At 48.2% G+C, this 23,089-nt stretch overlaps 11 protein-coding genes and 1 non-coding gene across 13 annotated transcripts; 6 read left to right on the top strand and 6 right to left on the bottom strand.

Annotated features, from left to right (window-relative positions):
* Positions 1–12: 12 nt before the first annotated feature.
* SPPG_05021 lies at positions 13–1,027 on the bottom strand (the record flags this gene model as incomplete). Of its 2 annotated transcripts, XM_016753261.1 has the most annotated exons (2): positions 704–1,027; positions 13–552 (listed from the first exon to the last, which is right to left on the bottom strand). In XM_016753261.1, exons 1-2 carry the CDS (start codon positions 779–781, stop codon positions 13–15), a joined length of 618 nt encoding a protein of 205 aa, XP_016607677.1. In that variant the 5' UTR covers positions 782–1,027. The 2 variants fall into 2 exon arrangements, with proteins under 2 accessions (XP_016607677.1, XP_016607676.1); XM_016753260.1 differs by having other exon boundaries at positions 13–725.
* Positions 1,028–1,433: 406 nt separating this feature from the next.
* On the bottom strand, positions 1,434–1,506 carry SPPG_10101. The gene has a single exon. It is a non-coding gene; the product is annotated as a tRNA-Lys (tRNA).
* A 13-nt stretch (positions 1,507–1,519) lies between these two features.
* Positions 1,520–2,623, bottom strand: SPPG_05020 (uncharacterized protein). Its single transcript, XM_016753259.1, has one exon. The coding sequence runs from the start codon at positions 2,375–2,377 to the stop codon at positions 1,622–1,624; it is 756 nt and encodes a 251-aa protein (XP_016607675.1). The 5' UTR covers positions 2,378–2,623; the 3' UTR covers positions 1,520–1,621.
* Positions 2,313–4,233, top strand: SPPG_09239 (cystathionine beta-synthase). The gene is made up of 3 exons (XM_016757396.1): positions 2,313–2,666; positions 2,726–2,820; positions 2,883–4,233. The coding sequence occupies exons 1-3, from the start codon at positions 2,543–2,545 to the stop codon at positions 4,140–4,142; spliced, it is 1,479 nt and encodes a 492-aa protein (XP_016607674.1). The 5' UTR covers positions 2,313–2,542; the 3' UTR covers positions 4,143–4,233.
* A 113-nt stretch (positions 4,234–4,346) lies between these two features.
* Positions 4,347–6,274, top strand: SPPG_09238 (uncharacterized protein). Its single transcript, XM_016757395.1, has 6 exons — positions 4,347–4,395; positions 4,466–4,612; positions 4,678–4,955; positions 5,041–5,202; positions 5,273–5,911; positions 5,976–6,274. The coding sequence occupies exons 1-5, from the start codon at positions 4,382–4,384 to the stop codon at positions 5,503–5,505; spliced, it is 834 nt and encodes a 277-aa protein (XP_016607673.1). The 5' UTR covers positions 4,347–4,381; the 3' UTR covers positions 5,506–5,911; positions 5,976–6,274.
* Positions 5,581–8,560, bottom strand: SPPG_05018 (CAMK/CAMKL/MARK protein kinase). The gene is made up of 7 exons (XM_016753258.1): positions 8,152–8,560; positions 7,785–8,057; positions 7,681–7,711; positions 7,516–7,612; positions 7,359–7,435; positions 7,167–7,283; positions 5,581–7,097 (listed from the first exon to the last, which is right to left on the bottom strand). The coding sequence occupies exons 1-7, from the start codon at positions 8,311–8,313 to the stop codon at positions 5,797–5,799; spliced, it is 2,058 nt and encodes a 685-aa protein (XP_016607672.1). The 5' UTR covers positions 8,314–8,560; the 3' UTR covers positions 5,581–5,796.
* A 198-nt stretch (positions 8,561–8,758) lies between these two features.
* Positions 8,759–11,353, top strand: SPPG_05017 (sodium/hydrogen exchanger 3). The gene is made up of 6 exons (XM_016753257.1): positions 8,759–9,296; positions 9,373–9,485; positions 9,553–10,176; positions 10,252–10,371; positions 10,433–10,920; positions 10,988–11,353. The coding sequence occupies exons 1-6, from the start codon at positions 9,092–9,094 to the stop codon at positions 11,238–11,240; spliced, it is 1,803 nt and encodes a 600-aa protein (XP_016607671.1). The 5' UTR covers positions 8,759–9,091; the 3' UTR covers positions 11,241–11,353.
* On the bottom strand, positions 11,327–12,602 carry SPPG_05016 (uncharacterized protein). The gene has a single exon (XM_016753256.1). The coding sequence runs from the start codon at positions 12,497–12,499 to the stop codon at positions 11,543–11,545; it is 957 nt and encodes a 318-aa protein (XP_016607670.1). The 5' UTR covers positions 12,500–12,602; the 3' UTR covers positions 11,327–11,542.
* A 109-nt stretch (positions 12,603–12,711) lies between these two features.
* Positions 12,712–15,159, top strand: SPPG_05015 (uncharacterized protein). Its single transcript, XM_016753255.1, has 6 exons — positions 12,712–12,904; positions 12,981–13,331; positions 13,393–13,592; positions 13,664–14,117; positions 14,197–14,806; positions 14,878–15,159. The coding sequence occupies exons 2-6, from the start codon at positions 12,994–12,996 to the stop codon at positions 14,935–14,937; spliced, it is 1,662 nt and encodes a 553-aa protein (XP_016607669.1). The 5' UTR covers positions 12,712–12,904; positions 12,981–12,993; the 3' UTR covers positions 14,938–15,159.
* Positions 15,160–15,194: 35 nt separating this feature from the next.
* SPPG_05014 (uncharacterized protein) lies at positions 15,195–19,291 on the top strand. The gene is made up of 3 exons (XM_016753254.1): positions 15,195–16,619; positions 16,697–17,262; positions 17,360–19,291. Exons 1-3 carry the CDS (start codon positions 15,770–15,772, stop codon positions 19,058–19,060), a joined length of 3,117 nt encoding a protein of 1,038 aa, XP_016607668.1. The 5' UTR covers positions 15,195–15,769; the 3' UTR covers positions 19,061–19,291.
* On the bottom strand, positions 19,240–20,234 carry SPPG_05013 (uncharacterized protein). The gene is made up of 4 exons (XM_016753253.1): positions 20,164–20,234; positions 20,075–20,089; positions 19,567–19,970; positions 19,240–19,500 (listed from the first exon to the last, which is right to left on the bottom strand). Exons 1-4 carry the CDS (start codon positions 20,227–20,229, stop codon positions 19,278–19,280), a joined length of 708 nt encoding a protein of 235 aa, XP_016607667.1. The 5' UTR covers positions 20,230–20,234; the 3' UTR covers positions 19,240–19,277.
* A 703-nt stretch (positions 20,235–20,937) lies between these two features.
* SPPG_05012 (uncharacterized protein) lies at positions 20,938–23,052 on the top strand. Its single transcript, XM_016753252.1, has 2 exons — positions 20,938–22,467; positions 22,524–23,052. Exons 1-2 carry the CDS (start codon positions 21,114–21,116, stop codon positions 22,769–22,771), a joined length of 1,602 nt encoding a protein of 533 aa, XP_016607666.1. The 5' UTR covers positions 20,938–21,113; the 3' UTR covers positions 22,772–23,052.
* The last annotated feature ends 37 nt before the right edge of the window (positions 23,053–23,089 follow it).

Raw genomic sequence — 23,089 nt, 5'->3', positions numbered from 1 at the left:
ACACGAAAAAAGTCAATAGGTCGTTCTGGTGGGAAATACGGCACGCCGGGAATCCGTAGGACCACGTACCTCAAAATCTATACTACAAGTCATCTGCGACGTGCTATCCAATCCTTCCACACCAGGCACTGTCAATTCCTGGGCAAAATCCACCACAGCGACAGGATCCAAGAGATTCTCTTCTACGGCCGTGTCATTCTTTATCTGCTTTCTAAAAGCTAATAGTGTGGATATCGGTGTTGGCGGGTGCGCGCGTGCGGGTGGTTGTAGGAAAGAGACGGTGGGGAGCGTGTCCAAGAGTGCTGGTTGAACTGTGACGGCCTCGGCGGACGGGGCCACCAAAGGAGCGCTAGTTTCCAACGAACTGCATGGAGCTAAATGTGATTGGTATAGATGCTGGTGTGGTGCTTGTTGTTGTTGAGGTTGTTGTTGTTGCTGTGGTTGGGAAGCGTGCAGGCGAGGAGGATGGACGGTCTGGATATCTGTTCCTAGGAACGGATCGTGAATGGGTTCGTCAGAGTTCCCTCCGAGTCCGCCCAAGAATGCCGCAGCCTGGAGGAGAGTGGCAATCATTCCCAGTCAGAAAAAGTGTACCCAATGTCCAACGCTACTCAAAAGGCAGGAACTGACTGCTATTTCCCCCCATATCACGCGTGCAGCCCCCTTTGCCAAACCTCCTTTGATTGTTTATAAAGAGACTTGCCTTTGATACTCCATCAGCAGTGGGATTAAAGTGCCCTACACCAAAGATGGGCCGTAGTCCTTGAAAGACTCTATGCATTTGTGAGGAACTTTTATGGAAGAGAGACAAACACTCTTTGAAAGCGCGTCGTATAAAAGGGCTTGATATAAAAAAAAAAAGGGTGCGTAGGTAGTTACTTGACAGTTGTAAAAGTGTAGTAAATCCACAAGAAACAAAAACGACGACGACGACAACGATGGGCGGCAGTGAGGCTTGGAGGTTAAAGTGTGCAGCCGTCTACAAACTTTTATGTGACAGCTATAATAAAATCTCTTGTAAGAAAAAAACGCGTAAGAAATAACGGGAGATTCCGGGATTGTTTTGGAATGACTCTTGGGGGAATTCCTACATTGAATGAGAGAGCAGTTTGTATTATTAGAGAGAGAGAGAATTAGTTTATTTCTAATAGGGGGGAATTCCCTCTCTCTCTCTCTCTCTTACAAGCTTCATGTGTGTTTATATGGATAGTTTGTAGTCAATAAGGCATTCTTTTGCAAAAGTTGCAACGTGGCATTTCACAACGTGGCATTTCACAACGTGGCATAAAAGGATTGAATAAAAAATAGACAGTCAGCAGACGCTTGGAGCCCTAATAACAAATTCTAAGGGAGGGAACAAGAAATAGTTTTGCCGTCAAATCACACAACAGGGCTGCAGTTTGCAAAAAAGTGTATTCAGCGACATGATCGACAGCCCGATGCGGGGGTCGAACCCGCAACCTTGAGGTTAAGAGCCTCACGCTCTACCGATTGAGCTAACCGGGCTACGGAAATTCAAGGGGTAAACAGTATTGTCGACGTTTTAGCCATTCTAGTCCAAACTGAAGAGCCTTCACATCTTTCCACACGTTCTTTAGGAGAACGGCAAAAAAAGATATTTTCAGGCTGCACCATTTGTAACATTTATTGGCATCACCTGGCTATTGTCAACACTCTCAATCTTTCGCTTGGAGGGGATGGCCGCTGCTGCATCTATACCGTCTGGCTCGCCACGCTTCTCCTCCCACATCCGAACCCATTCTCGACACCTTTCAGCTCCATTGGCATCTTGTTCCATATCTCGGCGCTCTACTAGCTCGACACCCCACGCCTTTGCAACATCCCACATGCCCTCCGCCACCACTTTGCGTCTAAATACAATTCGTTTGATCCCTGCGTACACGAGCAGCATAAAGCATTCTTTGCAGGGTGGAAATGTTATGTAGGCCCATGCTCCGCTTGTCTTGATCCCTTGTCGAGCGCACGATGAGACTGCATTGGCCTCGGCGTGGATTTCTGCGCTCGCTTTCATATTCTTTGAAGGTGGTGGTGGATAGACTGGAACGTTTGTTGCTAGCAAAAGGATATTGGACGCTGTGTTCAATGTGGAGGGAGGTTCAATGAGAACGGCGCCCATATGTCCCTTTTGCGAAAGACTGTTTCGTGCAACGAGACAGGCCAGGTCAATGTAATTGTCGTCAAAGGACATGTCGGGGTCATAGCGCCAGTCATAGGTGTTGATCTCAGAGTGAGTGGAGGGAGGAGCCGTTATGGGCGGGATTTTGACCTTGCGTTTCGCTGGGGCAATCACATTTGCCTCTGATGGGAATGAATTGGTACCACCCGTCGCTGGTTGGAGAGTGTCAGCAGTGTCCATTCTGCCCCCAAAACTGGCTGGCGTGACGGGGCTCTGGGGGGGAAATCATTTACAACCCACGTCTGCAAACTTTTGGGGAGACGCCACGACTTTATAAAAAATCCGACGAGTTTTGACCCCACACTGTCGAGATCACCATTTGTCCCATTCCACTACTCGAACAAGATGATGAGCGCAACCACCTTTGACCGTTGCAGGATCCTTGACAATATCCTCGAGCATATTGGCGGAACGCCAATGGTTCGTTTGAACAGAGTGTCAAAGGATGCTGCACTCGAATGCGAACTAGGTATATTTATCATGTTTTCCAGGTCTACTGGAAACACATGCTGACCTTTTCAACTCTAGTTGCAAAATGCGAGTTCTTCAATGCCGGTGGTTCCGTAAAGGACCGAATTGCAAAGCGTATGGTTGAAGCGGCGGAAAAGGACGGCACCCTCAAGGTACAAAGCTTTAGAGTCCAATGTACCTCATATCCCGTAGCTTACACCCATGGTTTCTTAAGCCTGGCTATACTCTCATCGAGCCAACTTCCGGCAATACTGGCATTGGTCTTGCCCTTGCTGCTGCTGTCAAAGGATACCGCGCCATTATCACCCTTCCAGAGAAAATGTCTCAAGAAAAGGTTGATGTCCTCAAGGCACTCGGGGCGGAAATTATTCGAACACCCACGGAAGCCGCATGGGACGCTCCGGACTCACATATAGGGGTTGCAAAGCGGCTCAACAGTGAAATCAAAGAGTCACTCATTCCAGACCAATATTCCAATGTGAACAATCCGATGGCGCACTATGATGGAACAGCAGAAGAGATCATTGCACAATGTGATGGCAAGATTGACATGTTTGTCGCGAGCGCTGGAACCGGTGGAACGATTGCAGGTGTGGCCAAGAAGCTCAAAGAAAAGTACCCCAACGTAAAAGTGGTAGGAATTGATCCCAACGGATCGATTCTTGCCCAACCCGAGACTTTGAACAACGAAGGCATTCATTCATACCAAGTCGAGGGTATTGGGTACGACTTTGTTCCCGAGGTTTTGGACAGGCAATATGTCGACGAGTGGATCAAAACCGATGACAAAGAGTCATTCCTCATGGCCCGGCGACTCATTCGCGAGGAAGGTCTCCTCTGTGGAGGATCATCTGGGGCTGCGGTTGTGGGTGCAATCAAGGCGGCTAAATCCCTCAAACCCGGTCAACGCTGCGTTGTTCTTTTGGCTGATTCCATCCGAAACTACATGAGCAAGCACCTCAATGAAGATTGGATGAAGTCCAACGGATTCATTGACGCTCAGACTGAAAAGATTGAAGCCGACCGTGTATCACAGTGGGGTGGCGCTACCATAAAGGACCTTCAATTGCCTGTTGCTGTTACGGTCCCCGAGAACATAACGTGCAGGGAAGCTGCCGAAATTATGCAATCCCGCGGCTTTGACCAGCTCCCTGTGACATCGTCCACCTCTACGCGCCTTGTAGGGCTCGTCACCCTAGGAAACTTGCTCGCCAAGGTGGCTAGCGGTCGGGCAGGATTGGACGATACAATAAACCGCGCCATATTCCGATTTGACAAGAACAAAAAGTTTACAGAAATCACCGTCGATACACCACTTGAAAAGCTTTCAAAGTTTTTTGAGGCTCATTCCGCCGCTGTTGTTACTGACGCTTCCAAGGGGTATCTGTCGGTACGGCATGTGGTGACAAAGGTAGACTTGTTGGGCTTTCTTGTCACACAAGGCAGCACCAGTGAGACCATGGCAAGTCGCTGAGGACTTTTTTTGTTAGATATAGATGCAATGTGACATTATTCTGATGATTTTATTTTGTAAATGTGATATTACTGTAATACTGCGTGCCTGGTTTTCTTGTATTTTTCGATACAGAAGCGTTTTACTAGCAAGGCGAGATGCAACGAGTTGCTATGCCAACAACTGTGAGGTGTTGACCTGCGACCGTAGAGTCGCGTTAGGGCCATCTACAAAGGAGCAAATAAGCCGCCCGAAAAAGCATGGGTCAAGATGCGTGAGTAGACTTGCTAGTCAAGCGTTTAAACCCTCTCTGTAGTTTGACGAGAAATTCTACAATTGTTTAGACAGCAAATCTTTCTCGACCCGGCCATTCGAGATTGGGTCCTCATACCAATCATGTTGGTCATGGTTCTTGTTGGGGTACTAAGACATCATGCAACACAACTGCTGAATTCAACGCCAAAGGGAAATTTGAAGGGGATGAGAGAGAGGTTGGTTGTTGTTCTTCTCCAACCCATCTAACCATTTGTCCAATGCTTAAACAAATACTGGATAGTGCGGCACTCTTGCGCGCCCGAACACTTCGCAGCCCAGCGGGTTTCATTCTCCCCTTTCCCGCCTTTGCTTGCCGAAGAACATACCTTGCATCTGCCTTTGAAGCTGGGTCGTACCTCAAGAACCCGCAGGCGGCGAATTCGGGTCCTGCGAACCCTATGACGGATCCAGCGGGTATGGAAGCCATGATGGATATGATGAAGAAGAATATGGCCATGATTGTTCCGCAGACTCTTATTATGAGTTGGATTACCTTTTTCTTTTCTGGTTTTGTTTTGAGTAGGTTTTTTTTGTGGTGTTTTTGCGGGATCGTGGACGGGTTGCATCGAGTGATGGACGACTGACGTGGTTTCTTTTAATGTAGTCAAGCTTCCGTTCCCCCTTACGCTTCGGTTCAAGGCGATGCTGCAACGCGGCATTGAGACGGCAGACATGGACGTGACATGGGTGTCCAGTTTATCGTGGTACTTTCTAAACTTGTTTGGATTACGTAGCATATTTACGTTGATTCTCGGGGAAGACAATGGTTTGTCTTTACCTTTCTTGAGAAGATACGTTTTGCTTTTGTTTGCTAATTTGAACATTTTAACGTTTAGCCGCGGGCGGCCTGCAAGATATGAACCAAATGCAAATGATGGGTATGCCTGGGATGGGTGCGCAACAACCTATGCAGCAGCCCGGCGAAGTGGCCAACATGTTCAAGAGCGAGAAGGAGTTTCTGGAACTGGCTCAGCACGAGTGGGCGCTTATGGGTGTAGAGGCGAGGGTTTTGGAATTGTATGGCGTCAAGGTGGATGCGACTGAAGGAGAGGAAAAGAAGAATGTGTGATATTTCGGTTTGTAGGCCTGCATATTTAATGTTTTATTTGGCAAAATAAATGCGTCAATACAGTTTGCCAAGTTGCGGTTTTTTGCAAGTCAAGGTCAAAAGATTTATATTATTAGCACGATCGAAAAAAAAAAAAAAAGTTGATCAACTAAACCCAAAAAGACGTGCGAAGAATGTCTAGTTGAAAAACCAATTCCAAAAAGGAACTATATACAGGAAAAAAAAAAACCAACACCACGACCTATGAATTCTCTTTCACCGGTTTTTTTTTTAACCTTGATACTCAAGGTCTTACAAACTCATCTGTCCCAACAACCGGTTACAAACTTTTTTGTAACTCCACACACCGCCATGAAGTCTTTTGAAATGCAACCCCGACAGATTCATCCTTGGAAGTTTATAAATGGTAATTTGAAACGAGATCGTGTGAGTTTGCAAATGTTTCTTTTCTGGACTAATTGGAGAAGGAGGACGTTCATCTTCTTCTTTTTCTCTTTCTTGTGCCGTTAGGTTCGATGTGTCTAGTTCGCAGAGGAGGGTAATGGGTGTCTCGGGATTGGATTCTTCAGGGGGTGCTTCGACACTATAAGCTATCCGTGCGTCTTCAAGAACTTTTTGAACCTGATCGAGGATTTCCAATGGCTTTTTCGATGATGTTGTTGAGACGTTAAAGAACCACCCCGATACAGCCCGCAAGTCTGTTCGAAAGCGGGTGGTGCTTGACACGGCTGATGAGGCCGCTGCCGATCCTCTACGGGTTGAAGCAGAAGACGGGGTCTGAGCAGGTGGTTGCGGCGACGAAAAGCGTCTCGTCCAATCTTTTTGAGAGTCATCTTGGGTGGATGGTGTGGGCGGTAATGGAATCGCTGGAGGTGTCGAGCCCGGCGGTAATGGTTTTTCGTGGGCGGTTGTGGGTCGGGTTTTGGCTGTTGGTGGGGGTTGGAGGGAGAGAGGTCTTGTTGGGGATGTTGGTGAATCGGATTCGCTTGGGATCTCTGGCATGGGTGAATTTAAGGGGAGTGATCGTCTATTGTATGCATCTGGGGTGGACGCTCGTCGGTCTTTGAGAATCGTCGAAAGAGCCTGTAAGGAGGCGAAATGCTCCTTTCGGGACGCTGGTGTTACTCCCTTGGTCGACACTGCTAGAGGTACTTTTGGTTCCTCCTCCTGACTCGCCTTCTCGGCATATACGGCTGCCCCAGGTGGTGGTACCGCAATGTTTGGGCTGCTTGCAGAGAGCCGACGTGCAGCAGTTGTACTCTTGCGTCTATCAGCCCTCAATTTGGATTCTTCCCGTGCCAGCATTTCTTTCAAAAGAAAGTACGTCGCGCGGACTGGACTTGGTTTCGACTGATCAGCCTCGGGACCAAAAGCTTTTGTCACATCGTCCATGGTGTATCCAAAGACAAAGAGCCTTTGTAGAATTTCTTTTGAGAGTGTGCTCGGGTCGGATATTTTTGGACGTTCTGGGAGGTAGTTTGGGGGTGGGCAGTCGTAACCTTCGTTTACCCATGGATGGACAAGCACTTCGTCCAGGGTTGCGCGCTTTTTGGGATCGACGGTGATAAGACGGCTGATGAGATGTCGAGCGCCTTGGAGGTTAATTTTGTTAGAGTTTCCCATTATCTTTCTCAATGAGTGCGTTAGCTAGCGTAACCTACTCGGCATCAAATAATCCGGACATGTATAACTCCCACTCGCAATTTTTCGATAAAGCTCTTTCATATTATCATCGTCAAAAGGAAGATGTCCGCAGAGCAGCGCAAAAAGAATAACACCTTGTGATGAAATTGTCAGAATCTCTCATGATTTTTTTTACTTTAAATCTGCTTCATGAACGGCGCCAAACTTACCCAAACTCCACATATCTACTTCAGGACCTTCGTATTTTTTCCCTAGAATCATTTCGGGGGCGGCATAAAAGGGTGAACTACATGATGGGAACCCGGAACGATAAAGATGAATGGCAAGTTTGCAAAATACTGTACAAGAATCAGTTGTGAAATCTACCCGCAGAATGTATCCAAAAGACCTTCCATTGTAAAATTGTTTCCAAATCCAAAGTCGATGATCTTGATTGTCTTGGTTTCGTCGAGTAAGAGGTTTTCTATGAGTGATTTTGAATACCGTTAAATATACCTAATTAAATCATCTTTTTGAGAGTTTGTCTCCTACCTGGCTTCAAGTCTCGATGAATAACCGCATTCTGGATAGCAAAGTAAAAAGGTCAAAAACAAACTGACATTAGCGATGAAAGTTGACGTCTTTGAAATACATACCTTGTGACAATAATCTACCGCACTCAAGACTTGTCTAAAAAAGCTTCTCGCTTCTTTCTCCTTGACTCGCTTATGCGCAACAATGTAATCAAATAATTCGCCTCCAGAAGCGTACTCCATAATAATGTATATGAACAGCTCCGTTTCGTTTACATCGTATACTTGGACAATGTGCGGGTGGTGGAGAAGGCGGAGGAAGCGAATCTCTCGTTGGAGACGGGCGATTTGCTTTGAGGATTGGACTTGAGCTTTTTCAATGACTTTAACAGCGACCTGGCGTTGATTTTGGAAAAAAAAAAAAAAACGAAATATCAAGAGATACGGCTTAGCTTCGCGTTGAGTAGGTGAGCAACTTGGTTTTTTTTACCTTTTCGCCCGTTACTGGATCGACACCTAATCTGACTTTCCCGTATGTTCCTTGTCCAATGGTCCTTTCTATCCGCCACCGACCGACGAGTTCCCCCGGACCTGCACTCTCCTTTCCATCTGATGCCGCTCCACCTGGCGAAGCGGTGGAGTTGGTGCTCATGTGTCCTCTCGTCGTTTGGATATCGTCAATGTGATGCTCTTGTTGTGGATGAGTTTGAAGTAGCGAAACGGTGTCCGGGGAATTTGGAAAGGATAGAAATCCGTTCAAAATCGTGGTAGTAAACTGTGCAAACCACTTGAAATTCAGCACTGCCTTCACTCCATCATTTGCACCTGCAAGAAGCTGACCAATACAGTTGCTAAACACCGTATTGTCGAATGAACGCTCTATGGATTGACAATTAAATATGAAAAAACTTTCGAAAACAAAAAATGGCCACTCAGCATTTTTCAGGGCGTTACCAAAAATATCGTTGGGCATTTTGTGAGTAAATCGGATCCCCATTGGAGTTTCTGGAGTTTGCATGTTTCCTTCGATGGTTGTTCCATGCACTCGAATATTGGTTTGATGTGCATGGATTACCATGAGGTCATAAAGTATTCGAAAAGTGGATGTGGTATTTAAAAGTGTTTTCGGGTTTGGGATGTATAAAAGCTGGCCAGCTATATCCGGTTTGCAAGTCTCGATAGTTTATTACCTGGGCTCTGGTCGGGCGAAGCGTGACTTTAGATCAGAAACTATTTCCATAGGCTTTTTGGATTTATCTGTTTTTGTTGCTTACGACTCCGACCAGCTTATCCGAGCAAAAAAGCGGGGGGAGCAGGAGTATTTAGTAGCAGCTCTATTTTCCAAATCTTGTCTTTTTCTTTTCTTCTGCCATTGCCGTTCATTTTCTTTTTTATAACGAGGTTCATTTGAAAGCCCAGAGGCATCTGCAATGGCCGACGTTGAAATCACTCCTCAATCCGACGGCCAGCCTAGCGGAATTAGCCATGGCGGAACCGCGGAAGAAGAGCAGCACCAGCTCTTTGTTCGAGCTATTTTAATGTTGTCGTTGATTGCCGTTGCAATGAATATCAACGTGTTTCTGCATAAGAAAAAGTTTCACTATTTGGGAGAGACGGCTGTGTATATCTTGCTAGGTGAGTTAGTTTGGATGGTCGTGATTCTACTTGGGTCTCCCAGAACGCATCAAGTTAACACGTTTGTGTTCTGCAGGTCTGGTTGTCGCGATGGGATGGACAGCAATCTCGTATGATGAGCAGAACAAGGCGATTCAGCTGTCGAGCAAGTTTTTTTACATGGTGCTTTTGCCTCCCATTATTTTTGAGGTATTCCGTTAACTGCTGGTCGTAGTGTTTGCATTGCAGAGGGTTCTTACTCTGATCTTTTCATAAGGGAGGTTTTGCACTTCAACGTGTATCCTTCTTTCAAAACATTCTTACCATCACCATCCTGGCATTCTTTGGAGCACTGTATAGCACATTTGTTACATCTGTCCTTATGTACTTTTTCTCCAAGCTTATCTCGCCCTGGTCATTTATCGAGTCCCTTGTATTCGGATCGCTGATTTCCTCAACGGACCCGGTAACAGTCCTTTCCCTTCTCCCGGCCAACGTGGACCGAAGACTGTATATGATCATTTTTGGTGAATCTGCTTTGAACGATGCCGTATCGATTATTCTGTACCGCTTCTTTACAAGCCTGGCGGACCCTCACATGAGACTTGGAGTTGGAACGTTTATTTTGGCAGTGTTGGCGAGTGCCGGTGTCTTCCTGGGAAGTTCACTCGTGGGGATCTTTTTCGGATTAGCTTTGGCCAAAATCACAAAGCATGTCAAAGTAGATGATAAAGAAGCTGGCACGTATGAGATGACGATGGTCCTCATTTTTGCTTACTCGAGTTACCTCTTGGCGGATTTGTTGTCTTTGACCGGAATCATTAGCGTATTCTTTACGGGAATCACGATGGCGCATTATGCTTATAACAATCTTGCTCCTAGTACGGCGACTTCTTTAAAGGTTGGTCGAATTGGTTTTCATCTTGGTCGCAAATATAGTACTTGACAAGAACTATTTTGGTTTCTTATCGTCTAGTCCACATTGCGAATGATTGGATTTATGTGCGAGTGCTTCATTTTCCTGTATCTTGGACTTGGGCTCCTGTCTTTTGGAGGCAAGACCACGTACAGCCCAATGTTTGTTCTATTCGCCTGTGTAAGCAAAAAATATCTGGTCTCTGCTTGACAAAAGATCACCACTCATTATGTACTTTCAGATCTCCATTCTCATCTCCCGGACCCACGTCTTTGTTTTTCTTGGTTTCCGAAACTTGGCACGCAACAAAGAAGATGCTGTTCCCTTCAACCAGCAAGTTCTGATCTGGTTTTCCGGTCTTCGTGGTGCGGTAGCCTTCGCTCTAGGCGTCACGTTCCTTGAACACCCTGTATTTGACGAGACAGTCAAGGGCCAAATCTTTGGCACAACCGTCATGGTGGTCGTGTTGACTGTCCTGGTTTTAGGCGGTTTGACTCCGTACATGCTTCGATGGCTTGGTCTTGTCCCGAGCGAACCGGAGGAAGGCCATGCTGGGCATCCCACGACGGTTAAGCCTCCAAGTGAGGCTCAGAAGGAGGCGGGAACTCCCAGTCAGGGATATGGAATGGTAGAGACGGAAGGTGCAGAAGTCGATGAGGAGGCTCAGGCCATCGAGGCAGGCTCAAAGAAGAATGTTGTGTTTGCTTGGCTTTACCAGTTCGATGCAAAGTACGTATTATGACCAGACTCTCCATCATGTGTCGTACACTATCTGATTAGAGTCATTTTCCATCAGATACATTCGGCCCCACTTTACAACGCTCAGCGACCACAGCGTTCAAACTCTTGCCCAAATCGAGGCGCAACGAGCCGCGTCCAAGCGAACGTCGCGTCAACCTTCTGCGATCAGCATGAAGGGCAAGGGCAAGGACCAGGACGACAACAGGGATTCGGATAAGATTGAATTATTGAAAAGTAACCGGAGCGAGGACGTCATGATGGAGGCGGTCAATTTGAATGATACCCCTGTGACTGGAGATGCAGTATAATATCGGAAGGAGTTTTTGCGTGGAAGAGTAGTTTGTGGAGAGGTTCAGACTGCTTTCCATCATGTACTGATCAACAGTTTGAATAAGTTCTTGGTATATATATTCTTTTCACTAGCTTCAGCCATCTGTCCTTGCAGCTATTTACGTCAAACGGATATATTCATCAAGCTTATAAAAGGCCGCGAAACAGCCGTACGCCATCACCAAATCCATTACAACCCCAGCCTTTGATAGGCAGATGCATTTCTCAAGAGTCTACCCTAATATCAATCTCCTACACGCACATTTCTGGCTCTTTCACTCTATACATGCGCCCACCAGGTGCTACTTTCCATCTTTGAAGGGTGCCATCCCACATGATCCATATGCACAGCTGATTTGCTGTACGGCGCTTTTGTTATGTCGGGGAGCAGGGCGTGCCCTATATCGGTGAATAGGTTCTCTTGCGCAGTACGCTTCTCATTTATCTTTGCATTGATGTTCAAGTCCGGTGTCGAACTCAAGAGGACTCCACTTGTCACATACACCTCTGTCACAAACATCAGCAATTGATTTCCGGGTTCTTGTGGAGATGGCTCAACATGCAAAACGATCTCGATCGATCCGTCATTTGATGTCAACGTATGTCGCCCACCAGAGACAGCAGAGAAGCGGGCACATTTGACTCGGTGAAAGTTGTTTTGGCCGGGGGAGGTGGTGACGACCCGACTAAAACCTATGATCTGGGAGCTATGAGATGGTAGCATCGTCAAGAATCCGCCGCATGACGGTGCAGTATGTGCGTAAGTTGCAGAATGAGGCGAGACGCCATTCCAAAAGGTGAGCAGACGACTCTCGCATCCAGTGTCCTTGTGCAAGCGAATGATGGTGGGCCGCTTTCTGTCTGCTATCAACCGCCACTTTCGCTTATTAGGACTCCATACTGGCTTTGTGAGCCACTCATTGACGCCGTCCTCCGAACAACCGTATTGGGATGGGCAACCTACGGGGAGACACCAAAATTCTGTGTACAAAATTGCCCCCCAGTTCCCAGTTGGAAATAGAATGTTGAATCGAGGTAGTTTGTCGAATGTCGTTGATCGTCTGCTAAGACGTTCTGCGAGAGAGGACAAGGCGGCTGCCCGCAGGCTGCGAGAAGCTATTAGGAAGGGTAAATGGTCAGCAAGGGAAATGTAGGAGAGGATGGCAAGGGTTGTTTCCACGGGAAGATGAGGTTTCGACAGTAGAATTTTTGACGGCATTCTTCTTTCGATAGTCATTTCAGTTTGCTGGGGGGGAGGAAATAAGCGTTTCTTGTTTAAACGCCAATGGAGCGATGGGATAAACAAATCCTTGGGTCTCAAAAACCCTAGTGCCCGAGCATACGGTCAAAAGCTCCTGTGGATCGCGATCAAGGGCTGTGAGGTCATGTGAACACGGTGGAGTCAGCATCCACCATTCCAAAAGGCTCTCGGCGCTTTTCCAATTACCCTTTATTTTTGACCCTGAAATCTGACTTTTGCGCTGGACATTCAACGCTTATGACGCACTCTTATTAGTGATTTGCTACTTGACAGCGCAATAACAAAGGCAGGCTCGGAGGCAACCAAAAAGCCTTTCTGTTTTTACACTCGGAGCGAGAAAGCACACCGTTTACCCGGGGCTGAAATTGGGGGTTCTTTTAGGTACGTGACCAGCCCCCACTTTAAGCCGCACACGGCAAAGCTTGACTGCGTTGTAAATACTATGTATCACTTTTAGTTTCAAAGTAAACATGCCGGTCGAGGCGGGGCCTGGCTGGCAACCTCCCTCGTCAATCACAATAACAACCGAACAGCGGCGACATGACATATTAGGGGGACTACCGTTACCAAATTGCCCGTATCTATCATCTTCCCTTCCGCCCACTGAACCTGGATCCAATTATGGCGCGCCGGCACTTCATAGTCCAACAGTTTCTCTAACATTCCTGACCATCGGCGTGACATGTATCACATTTGGGATCGTCGCAGCAGCAAAGTATGATTCGGCGCGTGTGTTCAATAGGACGATCAGAGACCGATCAGTAAGAAATGGATGGTGGGCGGTATATTTCTTGGTGTTGGGTGTGAGGTTGGTTGGTTGTCTCGTCCCTTTGGAGTATCTGATCTTTGTGGACTGACTGGCTGGAAAGCTTTCTGATAGATTTTATACGGTATGCTTTGGATTTGCCACACATGTCCCGAAAGCCCGATCGTGGATCAGGGAAGGAAGCTACGGTGGAACCCCAAATCATTGATGCATGGTTACTGTTTATCTCCGCTGTCCTCCGCAGTTTTTCTGTGTTTTCCTTCACTTTGGCTCTCAACTATCAACGAAAGAACCGATCGAGCTGTACGTCATACATGTATATTTCCTTCTGCATAGCAAAGGACACTGGTTTAACCTTCTGCCTTCCATTTCAGCCATTACACAGGATCGATCTGCAAACCCAACAAGCAATCGTAACCCAGCAGCCGGACACCATGCACCATCGGCAGCAGCGTCATCGCGGCCCGCCTCCTTCCCTGCGTACGGGACAGTATCGTCTCAGTCCCTATCACCAGCACGGAGCCCATCAGGAAGTCGGCCGGGATCGTTCATATCCCGAGACCGCTCACCAAATACAAATGCTGCCAAAGCTCGGCGCGAAAGAGATTCATCTAGCGAAAATATCAGAGATGAAGAAGAAGCGCTCTTGGAGGGCTATGAAACCCCGGACGGGTTTGATGATGACGAGCCAATGTCGCGGCCTACGCGATGCGGTTCTGGGAGCCGTTGTTGTGGCCTCGCAGGATGCCTGAGAAGGGTTTTTGCTAGCTGGGGATTTCTAGCACTTATTCTGTGGTTGATGAACTTGTTATCCATATACCTGGCAACGTAAGTGATGCATTCGATCAGATTACTCGCAACTGGTGAAGGACAAGAGACCTCACTGCTTTCTTGTAAATCATTTTAGAAACCCACCTAGTATGCCACCCGGACATACGTTACCCAACGAAATACCTGTGTCGTTCCCTCCACCTCTCGTCGATCCAGGCCCGCACACATACTCTCCAACATTTTTCCGCTTCAGTGTAGCAATGGACGTCATTCAGCATATCCCAGTTTTGATATTGGCAACCATGATCATTGCTGGACCCTATGAGCACGAGGAAGTTGGACTTGGGAGGCGAACGAGCCGCAGGCGCCAAGGGCCTACGGGTTCGTCAAAATTCCTTCTGTTCTTGGGGTTGCTGCTCGGTAGTGTGTGGCTGGTAGAGCCCAGTGTGTTGAGTCGCGGCGTGGATGCGCTAATACGTAGCACGGATAGTGGCAGCAGTCTGAGCTATCATGGAAGAATGTGCGTGGTTCCACCTTGGTGGTGGTTGGAAGCCCATGAAGATCCCACATACCTGGACGGAACAAATGGGGATGTCGCGCCTCTCATTTTGGGCACCGCTCTACCCAAACCCCCCGGGGAACTTCATGGTTGGGCTTCATGGGTGGATTTGCTCCAGTGGACTGGGTATGCGGGGTTATGGCTCATATTTGGGTTCGTTCGCAAAGAGTACAAGCGGAACAAAGAGGTAGCGTGGGTCTATTCCTTTTCGTTTTTTGAAATGACCTGATCAGTATATTAAACATCAATTGTTTCCAGGAATGGATTTGGTTAACCGTAAGCGAGCTTCAAAACATCTTTGATTTCCGACGATATTGAACAAGTTTGAAAGCTTTTTGGTGTCATTTCTATCATGTCCTTGCGCACGGGGTAAAATTATTTGTGCATATCGAAGCTGGTTTTGCATTTCATGATATGATTTCTTTTTGGCGGCTTGTTTCTTTATATGTATATCTTGATCTCATCAGTTTCCTGAACAAACAAAAACAAAACTTGTTTATAGCCTCCAAAACAATGAACGACTCTTATTCTCCTCACAGGATGGAATGTCTTCCATCCAAAATTGCTTATCAAATCACAACTATAAAGTGGACATTGCAAAAATCGGACATGTTCTTTGCACTGCCGAACGCGTACGTTTTCTACTGCCATCACGCTGTCGGCGGAGTTGTTTTTCAGCACATTCCTTTCCTAGGATTCCTCCAGTAGCTTGTGGTAGCGGATCAGCAAGGATATAAGTGTGCTTGGCTTCTCGTTATATTGCCAGAATCGCGGGGAGAGGGCAAAGTGCGCAATTTCACACCTTCACACCTTAAGAAGCGCGGCGCCGTTTTTTCGCCAATTACATTGAGTATGCGAATTTAGTACCGTTGCATAGAGGCAGATATGGTTGTGCCATCATAGTCCGTTTGCCTTTTTTACGAACTATACGTGTGGCCACTTCCTTTTTTCTTCATTTTGACTGGCGTTTCCTCGGTTTGCGCTGTACACAGCATCCGCCGCTATCTGCCCACTTACCTTGGCGCATCAGTGCGGATCACAGAGTACAGGAAACGATTGATTGAACATAGACGATTATCTACCCGTTTGGCGACTGTTCAACTTTCGAACACAGGCCGTCACCTTTTGCACCCCTTGCAGACACCGCGTCATGTCCCGGGCGACGCCGAGCATTTTGGCTGCTTTGCATTCGACAGTACCTTGCAAAAGGCCCCTGATGATGTTGGATGAGCTTGGCCTAGAAGATCGGAAAGGATATGAGGAACCGACCGCTAAACGAGTCCGATCGGAGGATAAAGCACCCGTAACGACTGTGACGAAGCGTGTGGATGTTGAAACCTGTACCGACGCACCTGAAGGCATCGATGCCACAAGGACGCTTTCAACTGGTGAAACAAAAAAAACATGTATCAAAGTTGAAGAGGTTGGCCGGCTAGATCCGGAAGCACATCACTTTGATTGCCAAAAAGGCGAGATGTCCATAGCCACCGTTGCTGCAGATACCCAGCGTGAGGATGTTTCTAATGACGATGGTGAACAGAGTGCCGAGATAGTGATATCGGAGGTCACTCATGGAAAAGCACAGATTCTTCCGGAAGGCTTGGATCCTGCAGAGTATCATGATCCCACCGTTTCCCAATCGCAGCCTCGGGATCCTTCCATCGCCGGACACGTTGCGTTTGCTGCAGCGAATGAACTATACCTGCCTCCCTTCTTGAGAAGCATATATGGCGACGGCCCGTCTCTCCACCAACCCCCGCAAAATCACAATCCGCGTCCGTCACCGCAGAACTCGAGACCTTTTGACGTTCAGTCCCTCACCACACCTGTTTGCCACAACACATCACGACCAGGAAAGCTTCGGAAAGGATCTCAAACAAGCGAGAGCTTGTGGTGGCAAAGAAAGCAGTTTGTCTGTGACTTCAAGACAACAAACGTGGAACTCTACAGGTGGCATACAACGCATCTAAAGGTTACAGAACAGAAGGTGATGGCTGAAGGTAACTGTTCGACTCTATTGGGCAGGGTTTTTATGTGGACATTTGATTGATGAAACTCGGTCCTTTGTGATGCCTAGCACGAGCAGCTGCGGCCTACGCTACAACCACAAAAATATGGAAGCCGAACACAACACATCCCGCTACGTTTACATGCATCCAAGCTTCGTCATCAACAGCATCTCAATCTACTCTGCCCACGTTGGCGCCCCGACCCACTGACTCTCCCTGCAGACCACAATTCTTCCCGGACCCGGAAACGGACGTGGAACTCGGACTCCTACGCGATGCCGTATCAGGACGACTTGTTATGACGTGCCCCGCCGCCTTTGCAGTAAAGGGACGATTAGAACGGCACAAAAACGGTAAAAATCCGGCACAGTGGACGGGTGGCGCAAGAGAGAGCGATTACGTCTTTACAGCTGCAACTGGCAATCCGATTGGAAGGCTAGGAGAGGAGAACGCCTGGGAAGAAGACGGTCCCGTGGCGGTCAGCGTGAAAGGAAAGGGTAAAGGGAGGGGGAGGGCCAAAGCCAGGAAACCATTTTCCTTCGAGCGGATGATGTATGTCTGCTCATGGCCAGTGTGTGGACGGGAATTCACTAAGCGAGGGGAATTGCAAGAGCATGTTGTCAATATCCATCAGGTCGGTGTATGTTCTTTTGCGTTCCACTCGCTTTTTTGTCGATCTTTCTTGGCGTCCCTTTCATAATGGTTGATATGTCATCATTCCAATCCAAAAGATACCTGTTCCAACGGCAGTGGAGAAGCAACCGTGGATTTTCAGCCCAAAATTTTCGATGGTCCCTCTTCAAAACGGAGACTCTTTGAATTGGATTTCAAGCGCGGCAGTCGCAGCAAGCACCCGAAGCGTATCAGAGATTCTGGAATGGTTTCGGAAAGGGGTGTGGAATGTTATGGCGTGGAAATTGGGCAAAATGATTGAGTTGAGCGGACTTCGGGCTGGAGCGCAAGACAATCCAGTCAACTTGACCACGGGAATGGAAGATGGGCCTATTGCAACTGGTTATGTGCGAACCGTGGATATGGATTGCCGATTGAACGAGTTTGTGCGTGAGCTTGATATGCAGCTTGTAGAGGGTGAAATGATTTGCTGGGTTGCGGGGAGCAATCTGCAAGTTGACTCAATCATCAGGTCGGAAATGTCCACCGTCAGTCCTAACCGAAAGTTGCGGGACCATGCGCGTGCATTGGCAGCAGGTACGCGACCGACTCCGGTCGTCACAGCATTTGAAATAGATCCAACGCAAATACCCTTTCCAACGGTTGCTGAACTGTTAAAGGAGTTTGGACAGATATTGGTCGCCAGTTTGGTTGAATATGGCCTTTTGCAAACCATTGACCAAGGCTCTAGGCCAAGCTCGCTGGCAGTCGATATGGATCGGTTTCAGGCTGTGGTCGAGCAATGGAGTGCTGAGCAATTGGTTCGAAAGGCTGTCAAGTTTGTGCTGGAAGCGCAAGAAACGGAGGCTAGGCGATTAGGGTTGGCGACGGTGGGAAGCATACCTATTGATAAGGCTAGTGTTGGAGGGGAAAGTAGGAGTACCCCCAAGCGGACGGTACATCGATCAACGCCCGCGCCCAAGTCAAGGGGCAAGACTAGCGTCGACATGCAAAGTCATTGCCGATCTACGTCAGCAATCAAACCCAGAGACAAGGCTAGCGTCGACCTGCAAAGCCCTCATGGATCTACGCCTGCAATCAAGTCAAAGGACAAGTCTACAGTGGATATGCAAGGCCCTCCAAGTCGCATTTTGAGTCCTGCCGAGACCAACACAGCGGCTGTCGAGGCAAACACGCCAAAGGGTCGGTCACGGCGAAACGCTGACGATCAGCTCTCTGGAAAAGAGAACCGACTAATGGCTCAGAGGGCAACGCCTCCGAAAGTGAAGCCGCGACGACCCAGAGCTACAGCCGAGACAGTGACCAGAGTGATAGCTGCAGCCGCAAGAGAACGAGAAAAAGCCGCTTTGGCTGCAGCTGCGGCCATGACAGCCACCGACGCCCTCCCATCAAAACCGGCATCGCCTGTCCAGCATGACGAACTTCAATCGTCTGATCTCTGCCCATACAGCGAGGCCGCGACGCCTTGTACAGAATCGCTGCTTTCAAGTTCATCCGCCTTCCAGTACTCCCCAGAACTCTTTCTCCATTTCACAACGGATGTAACGCACCTCCACCCACCGACGGCTATACAATATGATCCTGATGACGGCCTACCCGCTAATGCCCTGCCTCCCACTCCGGGTACCACCCCTTCAGTTGGCCGCACGCACACTCCTTCAGTAAAGGAATTTAATACACCTATTGAGTTCAAGGGTACGATAGCACTGCGAACACCTGGTACAACACCGGTTGCCGGACGAGGACGAAAGTGCGAGGACGCACAAAAGGATGGGATGTTCACTTGGAAGTGGAAGTAGCTGTGGTAAAGTAGTCATCCAACCTAGTAACCTACGTTTACAAATGGTAGCTACGTCCAAGTGTCAGTATCAATTATGCCCCTCCTTCCTTTTTGTCTTTTTTGGATAGATTTGGTGATAGAGAACATGTAATGGGATCGTAGATATGATTAATTGCTCTGGATGGGCTGGAGAAAAGCTCCAATGAAGACTGAGAGTAATGCAGCCAATCAAACTCTTATTTACGAAAAGGATGGAAACGTCTCGCGCCAGCGCCAGACCCAGAACTTTCTCCTCCCTGAGGTCTACTATTTGACGACGCAGGCCCTCTGAATGAGGACCCGCGCGCGGCTCCCGGTCCTGCCGGTTTTCTGTCGTTTCCCATTCCGTTGGCCATTCGTTCTTCTTGCTGCGACAACTGGTGGATTTTTCGTTCCAGAGCAGATATTTTTGCAGACGTACTGGATGTGCAAAGCTATGTGAGATTGTTGCAAATGGGCAAGGATGTGACGAGATTCGGTTGTTACCTTGCGCGCACAATCTTGGGCTGTAACTTCAGGTTTACCTCTTCCGGCACATCCTTGTACCTATCCGCCGGTCTCGGCAACTTTCCATCCTGCCCATGGTCAACCGAAAACCCCACCGTCAGCTTGCGTCCTCCCACCACTCGCCCATTCATGGCCGCGACAGCCCCAACGGCATCCACGCGTCGTTCATACTCGACAAAACAATATCCCCTCGGCTCACCCTTCCGAGGTCCATGCTTGTGCCATAGATAATCTATCTTTCGGATCTTGCCATGAGGAGCAAAGAGTGTAATCAGATTATACTCTGTTAAGGTTGGAGGCAGGTTTCCGACGTATAAACGAGTTTGCGGTGTGTTGGGCGTTACGTTTGTTATTGGAGCAGGGACTGAAGGGGGTGGTGCTGGCTGCGAGGTGCCAGAGGGTGAGATTGGATCCAGGAATGAAGAGGGGGAGGCCGAGGGTGAGGGGCTGTTGCGTCAAGATGCGATCTAGCCTGCGGGGAACGTACCTTTACTAAAACACTCTATGAGGAAAAAAAAAATAAAATGTAAGTTTCGAAATGCGTTGTGGTTAAAGAACATGGGTGGTCAATCTGACCTGCTCGAACACATCCGCGCTAGCGTCTTTTCCGACCGTACTGGAATCTACATCCTTGACCGACATAATTCTTGAGATCATATCCATCGCTGGTGGAATACCAGTGACGTACGAAACCAGATGTGGCGCAGGCGTCACGTCTGGCGTCTAGCGTAAGCATCTCCGACCTCCACGCAGATCGAGCGGCAAAACGATTGTTGGGATGAACGCTGAACAAAACAAGCGGATACTGTCTGTGAACTTTCTGGAACTGCACTTTGGATCGGTAGGCACCCCTTTTCTAATGGTTTACCCCAGGATGGTTAAGGGTTTGTACAAGCAACCCTCGTCTCAGCAACGTGTCAATGACCACGCACACCATGCACCACAGATAAACAATAAGTAACATAAACACCTGCCAATAAGGATGAGGTATGTTTATCAGTAAGCAACCAACTTACCGGCTCTGTTGTTTTGACAGGAAATCTGCGCTTAAATTCTTCCGCGTAAGTATACAAAAAAAGCACAGTGCATACTGGGTCTGTGTCCCGAGATTAGCTATTAATAGAAAAGTTCGTATTTTTATCGTTAATTATATCCTCAGACAGACGGACCGAAAACAGGAGCAAACAAAACCCACGTAAACTGTTTTTCTTTGGATTAAGGAACCTTGGCGGGAAGTACCCCGAGTTTTGCTCATGTTTTTCCATCATTCTACTCTTTGGTTTGCTTCATGAATGCTTGTCAGTTGATTGTTATCCCGTATTTTTGCCGATTTCATGAAGGCCTGTTGCACTGTTATTGAAGAGGGAACAATAACCGTTTGCCAAAGCGTCTTTACTCCGCAAAAACAACCTTTTTGGTGTGCGTCAAAAAGTCTATTCATTCGTTTCAGCATTTCCCCTACCTCGTTGTGCGGTGTTTCCTTTGGCCTTGCCCTTTCCTTCTCATATCAGGGAAGGTTCAAGAATATGGAAATGGAGGCCGTAACGTCCAGTGTGCCCAGGGAGGGCGACAAAGACGGATCCACTAAACGCAACGTTCTCAAAGAAATGATACAGACGCTTACACAGCGACTATCCAAGCGGACTGCCAAGGAACCGAGTCCGCCAACTCGACGGCGACGAACAATGGGAGATGCGGAGGTGGGAGCGGTGCATCGCAAATCCATTAAGGAAAAGCTGCGACGGCTCTCAAGCCATAAATCCATTCGAAGGGGCTCGGTCTCAGAGGCACCCGTTGAACCCAAGGTCGAGGACTCGACCCCTCGCAAGGGATCGCTTCATGACACGTTACGCCCATCACGGAGGGGGTCGAGTGCGTCTAGTATGGGCTTGGGCTGCGTGGACGCGGTTCCCATCATCGACGAGGCTGGGCCATCCAATTGGGGGTCGTCGCTTACCATAAAGGCAGATCACGCAGCACCCAGCGGCGACGTTCCACGAGATGGAGGGGATTGTCATGTCGACCAAGGAGCGGCTACCAGAAAGCAAGTTTGGACGAGTTCCATGGATCCATTGATTGAGCCCTCAAGTGGGTCGTGTGGTCCGGACACGCTGGAGGCAACAGGGAAGAACACAACGGCGTGTGCTGCACCTGGTGTAGATGGTCAACCTAACAAGCTCACTACGTCAACCCGAACAATGGAGCCCGAACCCGAGACCCACGAAATCGTTATTGGAGGCGAACGGCGCAACGCAACGATTGACGAATTGACCACACTTGTAGCATTTGGTGTAGTGTTACCTACCATGACGGACTATCGGCGCATAGTCAGTGCTCAACCCGCTCCATCGAACGTGCAAGGTCGACGGCGGTCGGACTCGCTAGGTCGCCAGACTTTATCCGATCGACAAAGAACTGGCGAAATCTCGTTGCCAGATATTCCTACAACGACACCAACATCCACCGCACCCGCTCGCACTCGTCGCAATTCGCTCCCTACACCAGGGTCTTTCTCCGCTCTAGCTCCTAACACACGCGGGATCCTCAAACCAACCACTCGATCTGAAAAGGAGAGCCCATCCAATCGCGTGACATTCAACCCTTCCTCGAAACCCACTGCACCCCCCGCTACGACCAGACCCCGCCGCAACAGCGATGGAAACATCACGATAGCCAACGAAAACATTTCCCGCGAGCTACCAGAATTTGAACGACTGCTCAAGCTAAGAATGACGCCGGCGATATTCTTGAAAGGAGAGTACATTATTCGGAAAAGGGAGGTGGGGAGGGAAATGTACTTTTTGTCTAAAGGGAGGGTAGACGTTGTTTCGAGTGATGGAAAAAGACAGTATAGCAGTATTGGACAGGGATCCTTTTTTGGTAAGTTTCCTTTCACACACCTTTTTCGATCACACACATCCTGACGATTTGTATAGGCGAACTAGGCGTCTTCTTCGATATACCCCGCACAGCCTCTGTCCGCGCCGTTGAAAACTGCTTTTGCATGGTCCTCTCCCGAACGGACCTCGAGCAAGTGTTGCAAGGATTTCCGTCCATCAAGGAACAATTCCACAAAGTAGTTGCACAGCGCATGGCGGACGTCAAAGCAAGGAGGGAGTGTGCGTTAGTGGTGCAGTCGAGGTTGAATGCTGCATTCAGTACAATTGAGGAGGAAGATGAGTAGAGGTTGTGTGCAAGTGGGAGGGCGGAACGGGTCGTGAAGCAGCTGTTTTCTCCTTTTGTTTAGGTATATTTACGTTTTGTTTTCCATTTGTTTTTTACCTTAGAGATGCTTGTGGGGGCTCCTGCTAGTTCAGGTCTTAGTTGTAGTGTCTGTGCAATGTTCATAGGATTCGGCAGGTATTTAAAGGCCCATCCTCCATATCTACTTGCTAGTAACTAGTGTAGCATTACTTGCACATTTATTATTTCTTAAAAAATCAAAAAACAACGAATAATCAAGAACATTTCGCTACTTTCGAGGGAACATCTATTGCCCAGC

The sequence above is a fragment of the Spizellomyces punctatus genome, assembly GCF_000182565.1.
Source record: "Spizellomyces punctatus DAOM BR117 chromosome Unknown supercont1.8, whole genome shotgun sequence".
Lineage (NCBI taxonomy): Eukaryota > Fungi > Chytridiomycota > Chytridiomycetes > Spizellomycetales > Spizellomycetaceae > Spizellomyces > Spizellomyces punctatus.
The sequence above is the reverse complement of the archived record's forward strand: the minus strand, read 5'-3'. Positions and strand labels throughout refer to the sequence as shown.